The sequence below is a fragment of the Colias philodice genome, chromosome 27, assembly GCF_061535455.1.
Source record: "Colias philodice isolate Cphi_HAF_F1 chromosome 27, ilColPhil1 Martin Lab GWU primary, whole genome shotgun sequence".
Taxonomy (NCBI): domain Eukaryota; kingdom Metazoa; phylum Arthropoda; class Insecta; order Lepidoptera; family Pieridae; genus Colias; species Colias philodice.
This window is the reverse complement of record NC_143112.1, coordinates 1,585,813-1,604,077: the sequence shown is the minus strand read 5'-3', so window position 1 is coordinate 1,604,077 and position 18,265 is coordinate 1,585,813. Positions and strand designations below refer to the sequence as shown.

Here is an 18,265-nt window from a genome sequence, read left to right as displayed (position 1 = left end):
TAATTCCCTTAAAATATAAGCACATATGTGTATAAAGATCGCGGAACGTATTTACACCGGTAGGGAGCGATGCGCTATGTAGGTCAGATCGCTTTGGAGGCTTCGACGGTTACTGAATGAAACGCAGGTTCGCAATGGGCCCCTCCATTCCGTTCATACAGCGCACCATTGAAAAATAAATAGGTCAAATCATTGCAGTGTGCCCCAATTGCAGGTCAGTTGCACGATTCACGGGCGGGTATGCAACGGGCCCCCAAGCTTCTAAAAATAGATGTTCTATATTCGGGCAGGTCATGTAATGCAAGCCTCCATAATGTAGGTTACCTGATTTTCTTTGTTAGTCAGTGACGTAGTTTCAGTATGACGTCATTGCAATTGATCGCTCGAAATTCGAAATTTGAATTCGTAATTTTTGTTAAATTTTTTGTGCTAGGAATTTCAGCGTTCAGTAATAATTATTTTTCTCGTAAAGCTGTTTCATTAAGAATAATTTGGCGAGGATTACTTATTCAATTAACACCTTTGTTATAGATAGTTAACTTAAAAATTTAAGTTCTCTATTTATTAGTTGTGTTATCTGTTTCCTAGTTATATAAATATGCCATTAGTCAATGCTAAAAAGAAATACTAAAACACCGTATTTATTACATATTTATTGATACAAAATACAATAGAACAAAATTTTCTTTATTAAATAACACATTTGTATACATTTCTCTTACAACAAAATATTAGGTAAATCTAATTTTACATTAAATTCAAATATAAAAAATTTAAAAAGGTAATTCAAAAATTTAACATTTTAAGTTATGACTACGACTTTGAAGCTGAAAATCTAACAACATCAAAAAATGATGAACCGATAATGATGTGACTTTGCGTATTTGAAAGATTTTATTTACTTTGTAGAAGATGGATTTACTAATTATAGTAAGTAAAAAGCGGCATTAAAATTAAAATGTAATACATACCTACTAATTTAACAAAATTAAAGTTCATCATTGACTGTATAATTGCTATGCTTTGTAATCTTTAAACGAATAACTTCAAAGATACAAAAACAGGAATAATGAATAAAAAAACCTTGTTACACTAAATTGTGTTTTATTTGGTTCCCGAAACATTGTAAAGATGACAATAAAATATAAAATATAACAAGTTAAGGCTTAGGACTAACTTTAATACATAATGTAAACAGTGCGGCACTATAATGTTAATTTGATAAAAAAATAATTATTAAATCTCTGTAGGGTATATTTTCTCTTTAAAAAAAATCTCCACATTTTTAAACTAGATGGCGCTGTATTAAAATGTATTTTTTTGCAAATTGAACAATTTTTAATGTTAGCCAATATCTTTAAGTTTAAAAATACTCTATAAGTATAAAAGGTATAAAAAATTCACAATTGTATAAGCTTATTATATAACACATCTAATCTAAATCTAAAAAACATTTTTATACATTTAAGCTCAGCCATTTCAATGGTAAAGACTTACAAACACACATAACATGTGTAAATACTACATACAAAAATACTTTACGACAATATTTTTTTCCGATTTTACTATAATTAATATTTTTTAAGTGGTCACACAAAAAGCCAAAAGGGACGCATAACTATAAACAACTCCAGAAAGGTAATTTTTCGACTAAATAACTGTATATTCTAAATAATAATAATTATTCTATAGATGCAAAGAGTTATTACAAAAAAATTAAATGTATTAATCTTTTTATTATATTGTGTGAATCGGAAAGCCTCTCTGAAAGTATTTTATAAATACGACAATGAATAAATTATGGAAAAAATACATATTTTTTTTATGAAAACTTAACTTCTAAACTCTATCTAAAGGTAAGGTTTTTGTATGACCACTTAGTTAAATATTATTTTTTAAGCTATTGCATAGCTTTTATCTCAGACTTTGAGCGCGGCGACCGAATGTAAAAATTCCGTAACGAAAACCTAACACCCCCCCACTCCAACCGGCACAGCGATGTGATGCTATGCAATAGCTTTACCGCGGCCGTCCTCGAGTTCCACACGTATTTTTAAGCTATTGCATAGCTTCTATCGCGGGCCTTGAGCGCGGGGACCGAATCGAGAAATTCCGTAACGAAAAAACCTCACGCTCCCCACTGCGACGGGCTCGGAGGTGTGGCTTGAAGGCATGCTAAGCAATAGCTTTACCGCGGCAGTCCCCGAGTACCACACGTTTTTTTTTATTTGTTTTATTTTAATTTACAGATTTTCAAATTCAGTTTCAGTCTTCGTTGCTTGAGCTAATGCTGCCTTACGTAAATCTTCACTTTGCAAAGCCAATTGGTTCACTAATTTCTGAAATAAATTAACAAATATATTATTAAATTATATTAGTAAATACAATATACATACAGGGTCGTATGTATGGACCCTGGAGGCAAAGTAGGTACTAGAAAGAGGTATTGGATAGCAATTTTGATTATAATTATTTATAAAAGAAATATAACTGTATTTGAAGAAATGCACTAAATTTTCCTTGCTAAAAATGTTGATATTTTTACCAAAATAGTATTTGTTTATTTCATTCCTATTAACAAATCACTAAAATGCCATAACATAACCTTTACTATTTCCCATTTATATTAATGATTCGATTTTTATTTCCCTATAAAAAAGAGCGTGTGTGCCCAGCATACGTGTCAGAAGTGAAACTTCTTTGGGAAGATTCAAAGATAATAAAATCGTCGCCTTACTCCATGACGTGACGGTATTTCCATGATGCGATCTTGAAATTAACTCTCAACGCGCCTAAAGAAGTTTTACTTCAAAAAAATCTTATTAATATTTTTTTAGTCAAAATTCATATTAACCACAATCGTCGCCTTACTCTATGACGTGACGCCACCTTGAAGTTTTACTCTCAACAAGTTCCACTTCAAAAATATATAAAAAACTTACAATATGATCCAATCCATCCTTAGTAGGCCTGCTCTGTGAATACACCATACATATTTTTGTATTTTGAACAGCTATGGGACTTTTCTTAGCTATTGTTTCCGCGATTTCTAATACTTCTTTTATTGCGCTGTAAGTTTAAAAAATAGACATTATTACCGATCTCATAAAAAACACAAAATCAGATTTAATATTGAAAATGATTATAATGAAGATCTGTCTAAGGGTGCATTTACATCAAACGAGCGAATGCTCATTTTAACTACAATCGTCTTTCAAATTCTTTTAGTGTAAACAGGTGTAGAGCATTCTTTCCTTGTTCTGTGTGCATACGAAAATATTCTATGTAATATTCTAATACTGAACAACATTGAATACGAGTTTTAGTTTACATTAAAGGATCACGAAATAATACTCTTACAAAAACAAGTTTTCACAGAAAAAAATATTTCATGAGGCGGGATTTATTCTACTTTTGTGTATTTCATAAAACTTTACTTACAATATTTGTAAAAATTGTAATACTTTTTAAATAAATTTTAAACTTACGTATCTTGATCCGGGAATATCTTACTAACTAGACCAATTTCAAGCGCTTCTTTTGCTTGTAATTTTCTAGCTGTGAAGCATAGTTCCCTTGCTATTGATGTATTGCCTATCACCTGGAATTCAAATCAAATCAATCAAATTCAAATTTCAAATATTACATACTAGTTATATAGAATTAGATGTGACTTAAAGCTGTATCGGTGTGTATTGGAACAAGAGTATGTATATTATACTAGCATTCCGCCCGCGGCTTCGCCCACCGCGTTTTCTAAGAAAAACCCGCATAGTTCCCATTCCCGTGGATTTTCCAGGATAAAACCTATCCTATGTGTTAATCCAAGTTACCCTCTATATGTGTGCTCAATTTTATTGTAATAGGTTCAGTAGTATTTGCGTGAAAGAGCAACAAACACATGCATTATTTTATTATCATAAACCGATTTAATTATAAATATAGTCGACGACGACGACGTCTTAGACGATAAGGGCATCTAAGAGCGAGCGCGCACGAGCAACTTAGTTGCTCGGAAACTATTTTGTCTCTGTCGCTGTCTCCTCGCAAAGTTTTGAACGATGCGCTCACGAAAGCGACAGCAACGCAACTTTTTCTTTAAAATTTTCTGCATTTATCAACATGGATTTCGAAGAAACGGTTGTGGTCTGTGCTCTTGTCCCGCATAGTTCCCATTCCCGTGGGATTTCCGGGATAAAACCTATCCTATGTGTTAATCCAAGTTACCCTCTATATGTGTGCTAAAGGAGAATGGCGAACTCCCATAGGACTTTGGGCCTGATCGTTACACTGATGATTTATGTGGGGTTAAATAGATAAAAATATACAGATTCTATAAATATAACAATTAAAGATCTGTTCTATGGGATAGCAGAGATATTGAGCATGTAACGTCACTAAAATTGAGGTTAGGTTTGCTCGAGTTCAATGAATAGCTTTGTTTCTTTCTAAGTAGAGGTAAGTTTATATCCTATAATATACATTATTTATATAAAGAGTGTAACAGAAGAACAGTTAGGTAATAGAGATATTGGATCGAACTTTTATTCTTTTAGAGTACCTACCAAAACATCGTAGGTACTTATATATAAAATAAAACACGTTTTTTCATAAATCGTTTATTCATCATTATCATCATAAACAATTAACACATCATCCAGAAACTGTGCTGGCCGCATTAAATCTAGTTGATACCTTGCCCAGCTAAGGTACCATATTATGCACATAACGTGACAGCAGCAACCTACAGTTCTTCTTCCTACTAAACAATTACAATAATAAACTGTTATTGCTTCCCTTCCTATGAGAGCCCTCACCCAGCAAGAATGACATAGATATGTTGCTCTATTTCCAATCTGTAAAGAAATACTTTGTTAAAACACCTTTCATTTTTACTTTGAGATTTAAAAAGAATATTATTGGCAACTTTTTACTTAAAATATTATCAAAACACTCAATAACTTAAATGACGAGGTAATATCCACTCTAATATCACTGCTCTAATTCTTTGATCGCGTTGAGAATCAGTTCTTAGTAAATGAAACCGTGTGCGCAATACAGAACGTCCAAAATAAATGCATACACGTTGATGACCCAGCGTTACAGTGTCATCTTCATGATTTTCAATCCTCAAAGAATCATTTGCAAGTTTCCAGCATGCATCACATATGTGATCAGAGTGAGTGATCTACAAATAAAGAATTAATATTACAATTGGACAAAATAAAGTGAATATTATATATTAATATATATAAATCTCGTGTCACAATGTTTGTTCTCAATGGACTTTTTTTGACGAATCCTTACGTTTTCATAATCACATAATTAATATATCAAAAAATTGTTTCTATCGTCTTAAATTATTGTACAGAATAAGAAATTATCTTAATGTAAACGTTCGAAAACTATTATGTGAATCGCTGATCCTCTCAAAATTTAATTATGCTAGCACTGTCATAGGTCCCCGGTTATTAGCATCAACTAAAAAAATAATGCAGAGGGTACAAAATGCTTGCACTCGCTTTTGTCACAATATTCCACCACGAGCCCATGTCACCCCGTATTTGAACAGCAGTAACACTTTAAAAATGGAGTATCGACGGCAAATACATCTAGCTACACTTTTATTTAACGTAGTTAAGTACAAAGTACCAGCCTATTTGTACAAAAAGCTAAAGTGGTTGTCGGAGTCAAACACGAGTCACTCAACACGGTACAGGAATGTACTGATGGAAGTGCCCCTCCACAGAACTGCAGCATTTAGGGGTAGCTTTAAATTTAGTGCCTCTAAGTGCTGGAATGACTTGCCACCACCGATCCGCAATAGCAACAATGTACTGGGCTTCAAAAACAAACTGAAGTCCCATTTGCTCTGCTTACAAAAAGGTTCTGAGGTCGGGGCTCCAAACACGTGACTCGGTACGGCTCTGGTAATTATTCTATTTGTAGTTGTTTTTTATTAATTATAATTATGATGTATCGCGTATTAGTATTGTATCTTCTTGTAGAATGTATTATTGTCTGTTATGTAAGTAATAATTCTTTATAATATATATATATGTTTCCTATCTACTATATTATATTCTTATATATTATATTATTACTTTTATTTTTATTTTTTCATAATATGTACACTGCCACTGTCAGGATGTCAATGTGGTGTCCACTGAAAATCAGTGGAGAATCTAAGTGTCGTATATGTCCTTAGATTCTCAAAGCACTGAGTGGATATTATCCATTTTGTGCCGTTGTAACTAGTTATAAGTTAATTTTATTTATTTTTTATTTATTTTTTTATGTATTAATGTGCATCGGTACAAATAAATGTATTTTCTTTCTTTCTTTCTTTCTTTCTAAACCACTTAACCGATTATAATAAAATGCGCAAACCATGTACCTAGAGTTCGATCCAACTTGAGAGATAGGATAGTTTAAAGTTTAAATTAATATGTAGGTACCACGGGCGAAGCCGGGGTGGACCGCTAGTATATATATAAAACAATGTGTGTTTACGTTTTTGTTTGATTTCAATAGCTAGTACTAAATACCTTAGATAATACTAACCCACTAACCGTTAGAGGAGCAGCCCACCCTTGTATAATTGATATTATTGCGTTATCTTGTAACAAATGCATACGTATAGCATTAATACCACAGTTGATGCAGTTCATATTTGTAAATGAAAAATCGGATGCAAAGTCGGTGTCCAGGTAGGGTAGCAGTAGTGAGTCGTAAAGGCAGGTAATCAAAGTCCGGTGTGCAAGCGTTGGTTGGTAGTAATAACAGAGATCGTCAGTGTCCGTAATACGTAGCGAAAGTCGATAAAGATTAAAGATGAAGAAAATAAGTTAACCACGAAACGAAAAACCTCAATCAAATGTCAAAAGTCAAACGACAAACATGACATTGTAATTAAAATTGAAGCAGCCAGCTACATTTCAGAAATATTATTACAAAGTGCGACCGCCATGAGTAAAAATGTATAGAATTACCTAAATAAATAGCGTGCTAAAAAGTTAAAAATAAAATATGTAACGCAGTTAACTTATATTTCTGATTTATAAAGCATTTGAATTTTATATAAAACTAAAAATGAAAATAAATATTCATTCGTTTTAATCGATATATCGACTATTTTACTCCTGACAGCACTGACAATCTCTGCTTGATAAGACCGGTAGTCATAGAAATCTAAATAACAATGCCGTTAGTGAACACATTATCTTTTTTTTCAAACATTTGTTTTCCCATAGAATCAGAAGTCAATATTTTACCAAGAATTATTAAAAATAACATAATGAATTTTAAATATATTATGATTTCTGTAAGGCCCTAATTTTGTTAGGCCCAGTTTCGCCATTCTCCTTTCATTGTAATCGGTTCAGCAGTTTATGCGTGAAAACTGAAAACCATACATATGTACCTACAAACCTTTCCTCTTTATAATACATATTAGTATAGATATGTAATCGTAATTGTAAAAAGTAAAGTAGTTTTTATTTAATACTTTTTAGTGTATTTTTCAACACGAATCAAATGAGCTCAAACTCGATAAAGTTGAGTCAATATATTACTAAGTTCCAATGGCCACCTTCCGATTCCATCATCAAATCAGCTCTATCTCATAATAATGTTTCATCGCTATCCAATTTACATGCGTATACAAAATTTCAGCTCAATCGGTTACCAGGAAATGAATCAAAGTTACTTGCTACATTTCAATTAAGTCATCGAGACCAGACAAAAATGCTCATAAAATAAAAACTACTGGGCTTATCCGAATAAAATTATGGGACCAATTCCACACCATTCCGCATCAAAAAAAAAAAAAAAAAGAATCACGTAAACCGGTTCAGAAACCTCGGAGTAATCGGTGTCCATACATAAAAAAAATATACATAACCTCCTCCTTTTTTTGAAGTCGGTTAAAACTACTGTGTACGAGAATAAATACGTTGACATAAATACGTATTATCGCTACGCCGGTTACGCGGCAACTGGCCGGCGGCCGCCGACAGGCAACATTTTTGTCGCCGTGCGCGCACTTGCATTGAAACCAATAGATAGGGCGACAGTTGCGTCGCGGGCTTGTCTCCGAACCCGCGGACAAAAAAGTCTCCCGGGAGTTGCGTCGCTACGTACGCGCACTTTCATACTAGCCCATGGCTGGAGAGACAAAATAGTTGCGGAGACAAAATTGTTGCGGAGACAAAGTTGCTCGTGCGCGCTCGCTCTAAAGCAACATACATAATAGATAATCTGTCTATAATAATCTATTCAATTTAACCACAACACTAAATCATATATATAAAAATAATTTGTTTGTCTGTCTGTCTATTTATCAATCCTTACCTTAGGCAATCTCTGTAGAGTGCCTACATCAGCGGCTAAACCTAAATCTACTTCTTTCACTTGAAACCAGGCATCTTGTGTGCAATACCTGGAAAAATATTATTAAAGATATGAGAAATCGTAGCATTTTTTTTCTAACATTTTTTTCAAATTAATAAGCATTTTAAATTTTAATGCAACATTTATTTTCAAGAAGAAAAACATGAAGCCTATGTTTTCTCTTTGGCCTAATAATTTGTAAAGAACATCAAATTTTATTTAACTTACACTTTTCATTTTCATTAAAATAAGTTAATGTATAATATACAGTGTGAAATACTGAAGATAGAAAATTTTGCTGAATCGAAACATTCCTTTATTTTCAAAAAGAAATAGAACTGCAGTCAAAGATTTTAAAACAATTTCTTGCTTCGACCGGGAATCAAATTAACTAAAATTGAAATAAATACTAAAATTCGAACCAAGTGAATTTTCGAAAATCCTTGAATGCAGTTCTATTTCTTTTTAAAAATAAAGCAATGTTTCCTTTCGGCAAAATTTTCTATCTTCGGTATTTCAACTTTCAAGTACTTTCCCTTATTATTATTTCTACCTCATATCAGCGGCTGTTATAAGATCGACGCCAGCACCAACGCATGCGTTGTGTGAAATCACCAAAACCGGTTTCACGCAGTCTTCCAAAGCGGTAATACCATTCTGAAATTATCGTTATGTATTTAAATTTATACTTCTAAAAAGTAATATTCATATTAAAAGTAAAAATTTTATGTACATTTACGTGAAAAAAATTGGAAAACATGCACACAAATAGTATTTTTTTTTTAATGAAAAGACCATAATTTTTTAAATTAAAACAATGTAATGATATATAGTGAAAGGTAAATACAGGTTTCAATTCATATTTAGCCCTTAAAGAAAAGCAAGACAGTTAGAAAATTACACTCAATATGTATGACTTAAATTAATTCTCAAAATCAAAAGGGGAATGACCGGTTTCACAGCTTCATAACATATTCCGTATACCTATCCATCAAAATTCTAAAATTTTAAGTCAATTAAGAGCTAGCGCGCACGATCAACTTTGTCTCCGCAACTATTTTGTCTCTCCCATCAATTTGTATGGGGAGTTGCGTCGCTACGTGCGCGCACTTTCATACTAGCCCATAGGTGGGAGAGACAAAATAGTTGCGGAGACAAAGTTGCTCGTGCGCGCTAGCTCAGCGTTTTCGTTGTTACAATTATTTTTCATACAACCTAAATTTTGACACAAAAAGGACATACTGTATATTATAATAAATAATTACTAATTAGGCATTATATATTTACCTGAAACCTAACTATCATCTTTTCGAACATTCTAGCCCGTCGCCCCACATCTTCGATTTCAGATATCTTGTTCCCTTCTTGAATAAGGCTGTTGAAATCTATGCCTGAAATATGAATATAAAAAATTATGGAATGGAGAGATAAAAAATTTATTCGTTTTTTTGTCGCTTAATTGTATTACATTACTTTGTATAGAAAAATATAGGTAACATTAAAAAAAAATTATTTGTATGATGGTCAAGGAACTGCATGGAAAAGATAAATTTTTATGGTACAAATTGTCATCCCCTATTTTATCCCCTTGGGGGTAGAATTGATCATTTTTAATTTTCTTCCCTTTTTATTGTCAATTCTCGGGATTTCGTTAATTGACAAAGTTCCAAATAAGACAATTAGAAAGAAAACTGGAGTTATAGACATAGCACTCAAAGTGTCTCGGCAAAAATGGAGTTGGGCGGGACATATCTGCAGACTAAGTGACAATAAAATTCTGACTGAATGAAGACTGGTGGACCAATAAAATTCTAGAATGGCGTCCTTGGACCGGACGAAGAAAGGCTGGCCGTCAGCCTGCTAGATGGGTTGACGACATAGTGAAGATCTTGGGAAGGAAGTGGATGCGGGTGGCGCAGACAGAAAGGAATGGCGTGCACATGAAGAGGCCTATACTCAACTATGGGTTAAACCGGGCTGAGAAAGAATTGTCAATCATTGAATTATTATCCTTGAAGATATATTTATCTTTAAGCTGATATTAATTTAGATAAGTTACTGTTAATATGTGTCGTTATGATAAAGTATAATAACAATGTTAATTTCACAAAAAATTGTGAGGATGGATGTATGTGTATATGTAAGTTTGTTACTCTTTCACACAAATATTACTGAATCGATTACAATGAAATTTGGTATATAGGTAGATGAAGACCCAGAATAAGATATAGGCCTTTTTATCCCGGAAATCCCATAAGAACGGGAATTATGCGGGTTTTTCTAGTATTATATAAGAATGTCTTACCACCAGTAAAATGCTTCCCCCTCCCAGAGAGAACCACAACTCTGCATTCTGGATTGTCATTGAGGGACATGAAGCAATCTCTCATTTCGCTAAAAGTATAAAATTATTTATCAATTATTTTATTTACATGCCACTAATGATAAAAAGTAGTATTAGTTACACCATTCATATCTCAACAATGGCTGAACAGATTCTAATGAGTTTGTGTAAGTTGGATTCTTCTCCGTTTGGATTAAGTAGGATAATAACTTAAGAAAAATTCAATATTAGCTCTCATAGCTAAGAAATATTTAAATTAACACTTACTAAAAATATTTTATATTTAAACTAGCTTACCGCCCGCGGCTTCGTCCAATTTGTCTAAAACCTAATAAATTATATACTAAAACCTTCCTCTTGAATCACTCTATCTATTAAAAAAAATCGCATCAAAATCCGTTGTGTAGTTTTAAAGATTTAAGCATACAACGGGACATAGGGACAGAGAAAGCGACTTTGTTTTATACTATGTAGTGATTTTTTTCACTCAATTAATTTTTAAATTAATTAACAACAACAAACAAACCTCCACATATTCACACTAAATGTATTTAATTGTTTAGGCCTGTTCATTTCAGCATGAAAAACATGTTTCTTTGGCATGGATACAGCTAATGTTTCAAATTGAGGTATTTCTGATGAATACAGTCTTGTAAGCATGCCTGTAAATAGTAAATATTCAATTAAATAATTGTATTTTTTAATACTTGCAACTTATGTAGAAAACAATAAGATTTACTACTGTGCCAGTGTCAAGTTAAAAAGTTATTGGGTATTGACAATATTAATTCCTAGATCTGAGTATTGCACGCCTCATAAGCGAAGCGTTGAGGTGGGTACTACTGTCACTTCGCGCAAAACATCTGATTTTTCAAACTTAAAATGTCTTTACGTATCATACATTGCACTTGTAAGATAATACATACACACACATATTAAGAAAAAACACTATTTTTAACGTTCATGATATTTTTGATGTCATTTTTGTTATTTAAACTAGTTAAAAAACAGTTTAAAAAAGTTCTGTCTTGGACGTCCGTGTGTCTGTATGTGCGGATCCTTTTTCTTGTTAACACGATAGCGACCGAAATACTTTACTAATCGAGTCTTTTTTTTTCTCTTACGCTTGAGTATGCTCAGGAATAGAACCCTTTCATTTTTCAGGGTCTGATTCAATGTGGTTTAATTGTTATTAAATAAACAAAAATAATAATTAATAAATATTTATTTAAAAAAAATTATGAGGCGTGCACTTTTGGATTTTCCAAATTATTTTTAAGTTCAATAATTTCTTTCCTTTAGTAAGTAGCTTGCACAATATAATTTAACTTCTTAGGAGTTGCATAGCATAAAAATTGACAAACGATTATTACTAAGAAAAAAAAGTGCAAACATCCAGCCAGTATTTTTGTTTGCTTTGTGTCACCTTTGGCTTTATAAAAAACAAAAACAAAACATCAGTGACACATGTATTAGCAAATAGTACAATCAATACCTATTGAATTATTAAATGTTCATAATTAACTAGATTAATCAATAAATAAAATAAAAGTTGTGCTTACGAGACATCGTTTTAATCGATGCATGACTAGATTTAGAGAACTGCGACAACATTTTCAGACGAACTACTTCCACTGTAACTTTCGAAATAAAATATTTATTAATTGATTATTTTTTACGTTCAAAGTTCAAAGTGCGATGGCGAGCACTTGATCAATGTTTACGAAATGGAAATGTCAAAATCATATTTATCACGTGGCACTGACTGTTGTCATAATTGACGTTAAACCGTTATACGCAGAAAAAATTAATTATAGTTGAGCCAATTTAATAGGCAACATTTGACGTCTATCAATTTTATCTTCATAGGGTGGTAACCTGCTTAAAAACATCGATTAAAGCGAATTAATCGATACGGACTTGAAACATTTGTCAATCGAACTTGAAACACATGTCAATAATTTATGATGATTTTTATTCCCAAGTAATCAATGCATTTGATTCTAGGTGTCAGATTTCGATTTTTAGAGTAACGTCTCTGGTATTTAAAAAGAAAAAAGGTTTATTGACACAAAATTGTAGCGACGTCAGTTCTTTAAATAAGAAAATGTTTATTATGTTTAGAATGGTTTATCAGTAAAATCAAATCCTAAAATTAGTTGCATCGGTCATTATTATTATTAATATGTAATCGTAATTGAAAAAAGTTAAGCAAATGTGCAGTTCTAACAAAACGAAATATCATGTTATTCTATGTTGTCGTTACTAGGTTACGTTGTTGAATTTTGTTGAACTGTCAAATGTTGCCTATTAAAATGGCTCTACTATAACAAATTACTAATATTTAAAAGTGAGAATATTTTAGTGTTCCTCTGTCTTATATAATTAGATAACTTTAACAATTATTATACTAAATAAATTGGATAAAATTTAGGAAAGTTTAATTTATTTTCATAATCGGATTCCACTATAGGCAGCAATTAAACTATGAATCATTGTGAGACTCGAGTTAATTAATAAATATGACGCTATTTATTGAGTTGATGACAATGATATTTTATTGCTGTTGATTTTGACTCATTTCCTCATAGTCTGTGCTGATTTTTAACAAGGAAACTACCGAATTTTTATGAGATGATCTACTGATTACACCTTAGCTTACACAGATGATATTTAAGCACTATTAATAAAACGAATTAAAATTCTGTAATTTTACTAATTTGAAGTTTCTACTCATGTTTCCTATTAGAATTCTCTTGTTTTCCTCTACAATAATTTTCTACTTCCAATCTATAAAATCTTGGTCAAATAATGTATCGATGTCACGGTGATGTCATCATAAGAGGAACTATTAGCGACACTTTCTTAAACATCAAAGCTTCATTGTTTTTGGTAGCCATTATAATAAATATATGGCCACGTAATATAGGCACGTAGAGCACATAAATTTGGTATATACAGGGTGTTATTTTTAAATTTTATTCAAGAAAACATAGAAAATGATAAATACTAGTACATAATTGATAATACAGCTAACAATATAGTCCTCAAAATTGTAAGACAACTGAAGTAAAAAGTAGAAAAGAGGCTAATTAGCCAAATTTCGATGGACAGCCACATATTATGTACTAAATAAGTAGTTGGTACTATTCCCGGAGCGCTAAATTCCTATCTATTCCTTTTTATTTATAATATCTAATAATAACTATGGTTTATAGATAACGAAACAACAATAATAATTAATAACTAATGAAAATACTTTGGTATCGCTTTACGCAGACTAAATAATGATTCAACCAAAACTAAATAATGATAAACCAATGTTATCGCGCGTAGATTGTTTTCCATTTAATTTTTTATCTATCATTTTCATCATTGATTTACCAAAAGATAACTCTTACGATAACTCTTTCTCTACTAACTTAAACTCAAAAATCGAATTGAATATTACTACGCAAGTTAAATATTTACTCGTAACTTCGTAAGTAAGTAAATATATATATATATACTAGCGGTCCGCCCCGGCTTCGCCCGTGGTACATATGAAAAATAGATGTTGGCCGATTCTCAGACTTACCCGATATGCACAGAAAATTTCATGAGAATCGGTCCACCCGTTTCGGAGGAGTATGCAGACTAACATTGTGACACGAGAATTTTATATATAAGAAGATTTTCTTCAAATAAAAAAAAATAAACATTCAAGATTTATAAACCCTGGATACATTCACATCACGATTACTGGGTGAATCACTTTCAAAGGCTTTGTTCCAAACAGGTCATAGCCAAATGTGAATGAATGAAACCATAGATAACAGTGGACTAGATAGTGCAAGTTTGTCTATTGGCCGGAATTTTAAGCGTGCCGCGTGTTTATGATTTGTATGCAGTTATTTGGAACGTTCTCGTATTTTTTTTGTGCTGAATAAATAATTATTAGAAGTGAATAAATGAAAACATGACGTACGGGTCACCAAAGAGTAGACATTTTTTACCTACATGAAAGAGAAGAAAGAAAAGATATAGAAAGATAATATCTTTCTATATCTTTTCTTTCTTATGTAGGTGATGAAAAGGGAGTTATAGATAAAAATATCGCTTCTTCTTGTAATTGACTGAACAGTTTTCAGTAGTAATTTACATTTTCTAGGCAATTTTTTACATTTTTTGGTCGTAGATCGTGGATTCTACATTTGCATTTATTTAACACGAGATTAAGAGTTTTGCGCTCATCTCATAATGAAAAGTGACCTATCAATAATTGTGTGTATCTTCCAGTTTATTATATTTCTCATTGAGGATTTATGGCGGATATTTCATTCAATCCGTGGTGTGGCCTTGTGATGGCTATCTTGGTCTTATTAAGGGTAAGAGAGGTGTTGGTTGTTTATTGAATTAATTATTATTGCATCATGCGGTGCAGTTCAGTAGGGTCTAGAACGTGTTACATATAAAGAAATACATTAAAAATAGGCTAAATAGATGTATATTGATTGTATATAATGGATGTAATTTAGAACTCTATGAAGTAGAATTCTGTAATTTCTATTACAATTAAAATAATTCAAATTGGGATTCGTGGTTTATTACTAAATAATAAATATGTACTCTATTTAGAAAAATATAATGAAAAACACTTGTGTGCCGAATACACGTGTCCGAAGTGGTTTCACTTCTGACACGTGTAGGTACCCTGTATTCATTGGCAAGATTCAAAGATATCAAAATCGGCTCCGTACTCACGTGACGGTATTACCATGACGCGACCTTGAAATTTTACAAACGCGCCTAAAGAAGTGTCACTTCAAAAAATAGTTATGACTCAGATATCACCAGAAGGGGGACGGTCCTTTGAAGCCCTAGCCCCAAGTATTAATTACTGTTTTCTATTAGCGAGATTAGTTGTTTCAACCTTTTTAGGGTTCCGTACCCGAAGGGTAAAACGGGACCCTATTACTAAGTCCCCATACAATAAATATGATTTTCTATTATAGTTAATAGTAAGGAACCCTCGTGCGCGAGTTCGACTCGCACTTGGCCGGTTATTTGTTTTTGCATGTTTGCATGTGTGAATGCCTGTGTGGCTGTGTGTGAAGTCATTAAAAAATGTTTTTCTTTTCAACATGACGCAGCATAAAAACAAAACGCAAATTAAACCGCGATACATATAAAATAAGTTGGAACTAGGTTAAAAATCACGAACCACACTAACCGTAATAAACTTTTGGTTTTCCTTAATAGTGTTATTAATGAAAAGTTGAAAATAAACGCCATTCATGTTTGTTGAGGTCGCGGTGTCAATGTTAATTGGATCATCAGTAAATGTATGTAAGTTGTGTAATTTAGTCATGGAGTTATAATTTTTTTTTTAATGGAGGACGAAAATTATTAGATAAAAGAAATAAAAAAACGATTTATCATAAAGTTTTGTCAGAGTTACAAATTGAAAAAGCCTGAAATTAAATGCCTGCATAGTTTTGTCTGGGTACATATTATAAGCGAAAAAGTTCAGGCGTAGGTAAATATAATAATAAGGATATTCAGTAGCCTTAGAGATTATTAAATAATCTCTAAGGCTACTGAATATCCTGAATAGGCAACAAATTTTGTTGGATCGCGTCAATATAAACTATTTCCGTGAACGAAAGCCATTTATTTGTCCTGTTTCTTTTTTCTCTCTCAAAATATTTATAATATTTGGAATAGACTAGTTACCAAACTACAAAAATCACAAAAATGACATCTAAAACAACATAATTCAGGAATAATGCAACTTTCTGTTAGTGAGAGAATATTTGGGTATTTTAACAATCGGTCAAGAGTTTTTAATTCTCTCCAAACATAAAAATACATACCTATCTTTGTAATATTATTTCATACAACTAAACTACAGAATGCATCATACTGTTCCATCAATTATAAAAAATAGAATATACAATATTTCATAGCTGTATGTTCTCGTTAATTGCTATAAGGTCACCCCGATAACATTACAGTAATTATTAGGTAGGAAACTGGGTTTCATTTTCACATTTCGTCATTGTTAACTATATCAATGATATCTTAATGATGCGTTTCATATATAATCTTCATAAATATAAAAATGAATCGCAATATGTGTTGGTAAGCGCATAACTCGAGAACGGCTGAACCGATTTCGATAATTCTTTTTTTATTATATCCCTTGAAGTACGAGGATGGTTTTTATGTAGAGAAAACGTAAATATGTACCACAGGCGAAGCCGGGGCGGACGGCTAGTTCATAATATAATAAAACTTATATGTATAGAAGATACACCATATACCGCTCTACATCAGTTGATTCTATATTTTAATTATAAATACTGAAAAAATAAAGATTTCCGTTTTTAAAGACTTGGAAATTTAACGAATTATAAACATGATTCAATGTTCGTATTTTGCCCTGTTTTATAAATACAATAAAGAATAAATATATTTTATTTATTTTATTTATTCATAGAAAAGAGCAACTATGGAGTTTCTTCCTGGTTCTTCTCCGTAGATAATGCTTTCCGAATCGGTGGTAAATGTTAAAAATATGTAATGACGTTTCAAAAGCGCTTCTAGAAGAAGTCTAATTGAATAAATAAATGTTTGAGTTTGAGTTTGATACTATTTCATCAAAGTATCAATAACGATTTATATAATTTTACCTGACTCTCACTTGAAATATTATTGTCTATTGATATAAGCGTAATTATGAGGTAATTTTTCAATTGAATGAATAAGTATATTTATTTATTTAAATATGGCGCCAATCTATCCTATTCAGTTTCATCGCATAGTACATACATACTGTGAATATTCCACGATGTAAACATACATACAAACAAACACAGTTTATGAATGCAGATCTGTATTCTAAGGGAATCTTCGTATGCATGAGTAGGTAGTAGTTCCCCGAATGCAATGATGCGTTTGTTCTTAAATAAACAATGACTCCATTTTAAAAATGTATAATAGAAGGGACTTTTAATATTAATATCAAGAAATAATGCAATTACTATATGAAAGTTTGTGAGGATTTATGTTTGTTACTCTATCATCTGCTCTATCTTAAACTGCTGATCAGATTTGGATAAAATTTTACATTGAAATAGATCGCATAGTTTGTTTTAGCTGCACTTGAGGTTTTTATGCGAATACATCAGGAGTGAAGCAACGGGCTAAAACTAAGATTAAATAAGAATCAAAATAATAATTACTATTTTATTGATAAGAGGATATTTCCAAAGGAAATTGTATATTTTATTAGTCTACTTCACCCATAAGAAAATACAGTCGGCAACCTAAGTAATATTGTGGTAATATACTGCTTAAACGGTTCAAAAATTTTAACCGACTTTCCTAAAAAAGACGGCCGTTTACCATACGTAATACCTTTTTAATTCAAAATTACTTCTCAAAGACATCATAATTGCATGCGAGCAAACACGCGGTCGAAAAGCTAGTTAGTATGCAATTTATTCACATGACAGCATCGTTACTGAGAAATTGCATCTTCTCTAT

The 18,265-nt window shown here is 31.9% G+C and overlaps 2 protein-coding genes across 5 annotated transcripts; both read right to left on the bottom strand.

The window, feature by feature from the left end:
• Positions 1 to 833: 833 nt before the first annotated feature.
• On the bottom strand, positions 834 to 12,454 carry LOC149476489 (delta(3,5)-Delta(2,4)-dienoyl-CoA isomerase, mitochondrial). Its single transcript, XM_089711714.1, has 9 exons — positions 12,298 to 12,454; positions 11,262 to 11,397; positions 10,697 to 10,785; positions 9,679 to 9,782; positions 8,945 to 9,048; positions 8,353 to 8,440; positions 3,489 to 3,601; positions 2,943 to 3,069; positions 834 to 2,339 (listed from the first exon to the last, which is right to left on the bottom strand). Exons 1-9 carry the CDS (start codon positions 12,347 to 12,349, stop codon positions 2,244 to 2,246), a joined length of 909 nt encoding a protein of 302 aa, XP_089567840.1. The 5' UTR covers positions 12,350 to 12,454; the 3' UTR covers positions 834 to 2,243.
• LOC149476490 (uncharacterized) lies at positions 4,694 to 7,376 on the bottom strand. Of its 4 annotated transcripts, none has more exons than XR_016317798.1 (3): positions 6,565 to 7,376; positions 4,928 to 5,188; positions 4,694 to 4,845 (listed from the first exon to the last, which is right to left on the bottom strand). XR_016317798.1 is itself a non-coding variant. In XM_089711721.1 (3 exons), the coding sequence occupies exons 1-3, from the start codon at positions 6,669 to 6,671 to the stop codon at positions 4,846 to 4,848; spliced, it is 336 nt and encodes a 111-aa protein (XP_089567847.1). In that variant the 5' UTR covers positions 6,672 to 7,376; the 3' UTR covers positions 4,694 to 4,845. The 4 variants fall into 4 exon arrangements, 1 of the variants encoding a protein (XP_089567847.1); XR_016317799.1 differs by having other exon boundaries at positions 4,694 to 4,856; positions 4,935 to 5,188; XM_089711721.1 differs by having other exon boundaries at positions 4,694 to 4,856; positions 4,963 to 5,188; positions 6,573 to 7,376.
• Positions 12,455 to 18,265: the final 5,811 nt, after the last annotated feature.

Bases quoted from the DNA above. Each gene is read 5' to 3' on its own strand.
- LOC149476490 (XM_089711721.1), bottom strand. From the start codon at position 6,671: ATGAACTGCATCAACTGTGGTATTAATGCTATACGTATGCATTTGTTA. The intron at 5,189-6,572 runs GTTAGTGGGTTA...CTTTATTTGTAG, and splicing joins GGTGGGCTGCTCCTCTAACG to ATCACTCACTCTGATCACAT.
- LOC149476489 (XM_089711714.1), bottom strand. From the start codon at position 12,349: ATGTTGTCGCAGTTCTCTAAATCTAGTCATGCATCGATTAAAACGATG. The intron at 9,049-9,678 runs GTAAATATATAA...CGATAATTTCAG, and splicing joins AGATGATAGTTAGGTTTCAG to AATGGTATTACCGCTTTGGA. The intron at 3,602-8,352 runs GTAAGGATTGAT...TTTGAATTCCAG, and splicing joins CTCTACAGAGATTGCCTAAG to GTGATAGGCAATACATCAAT.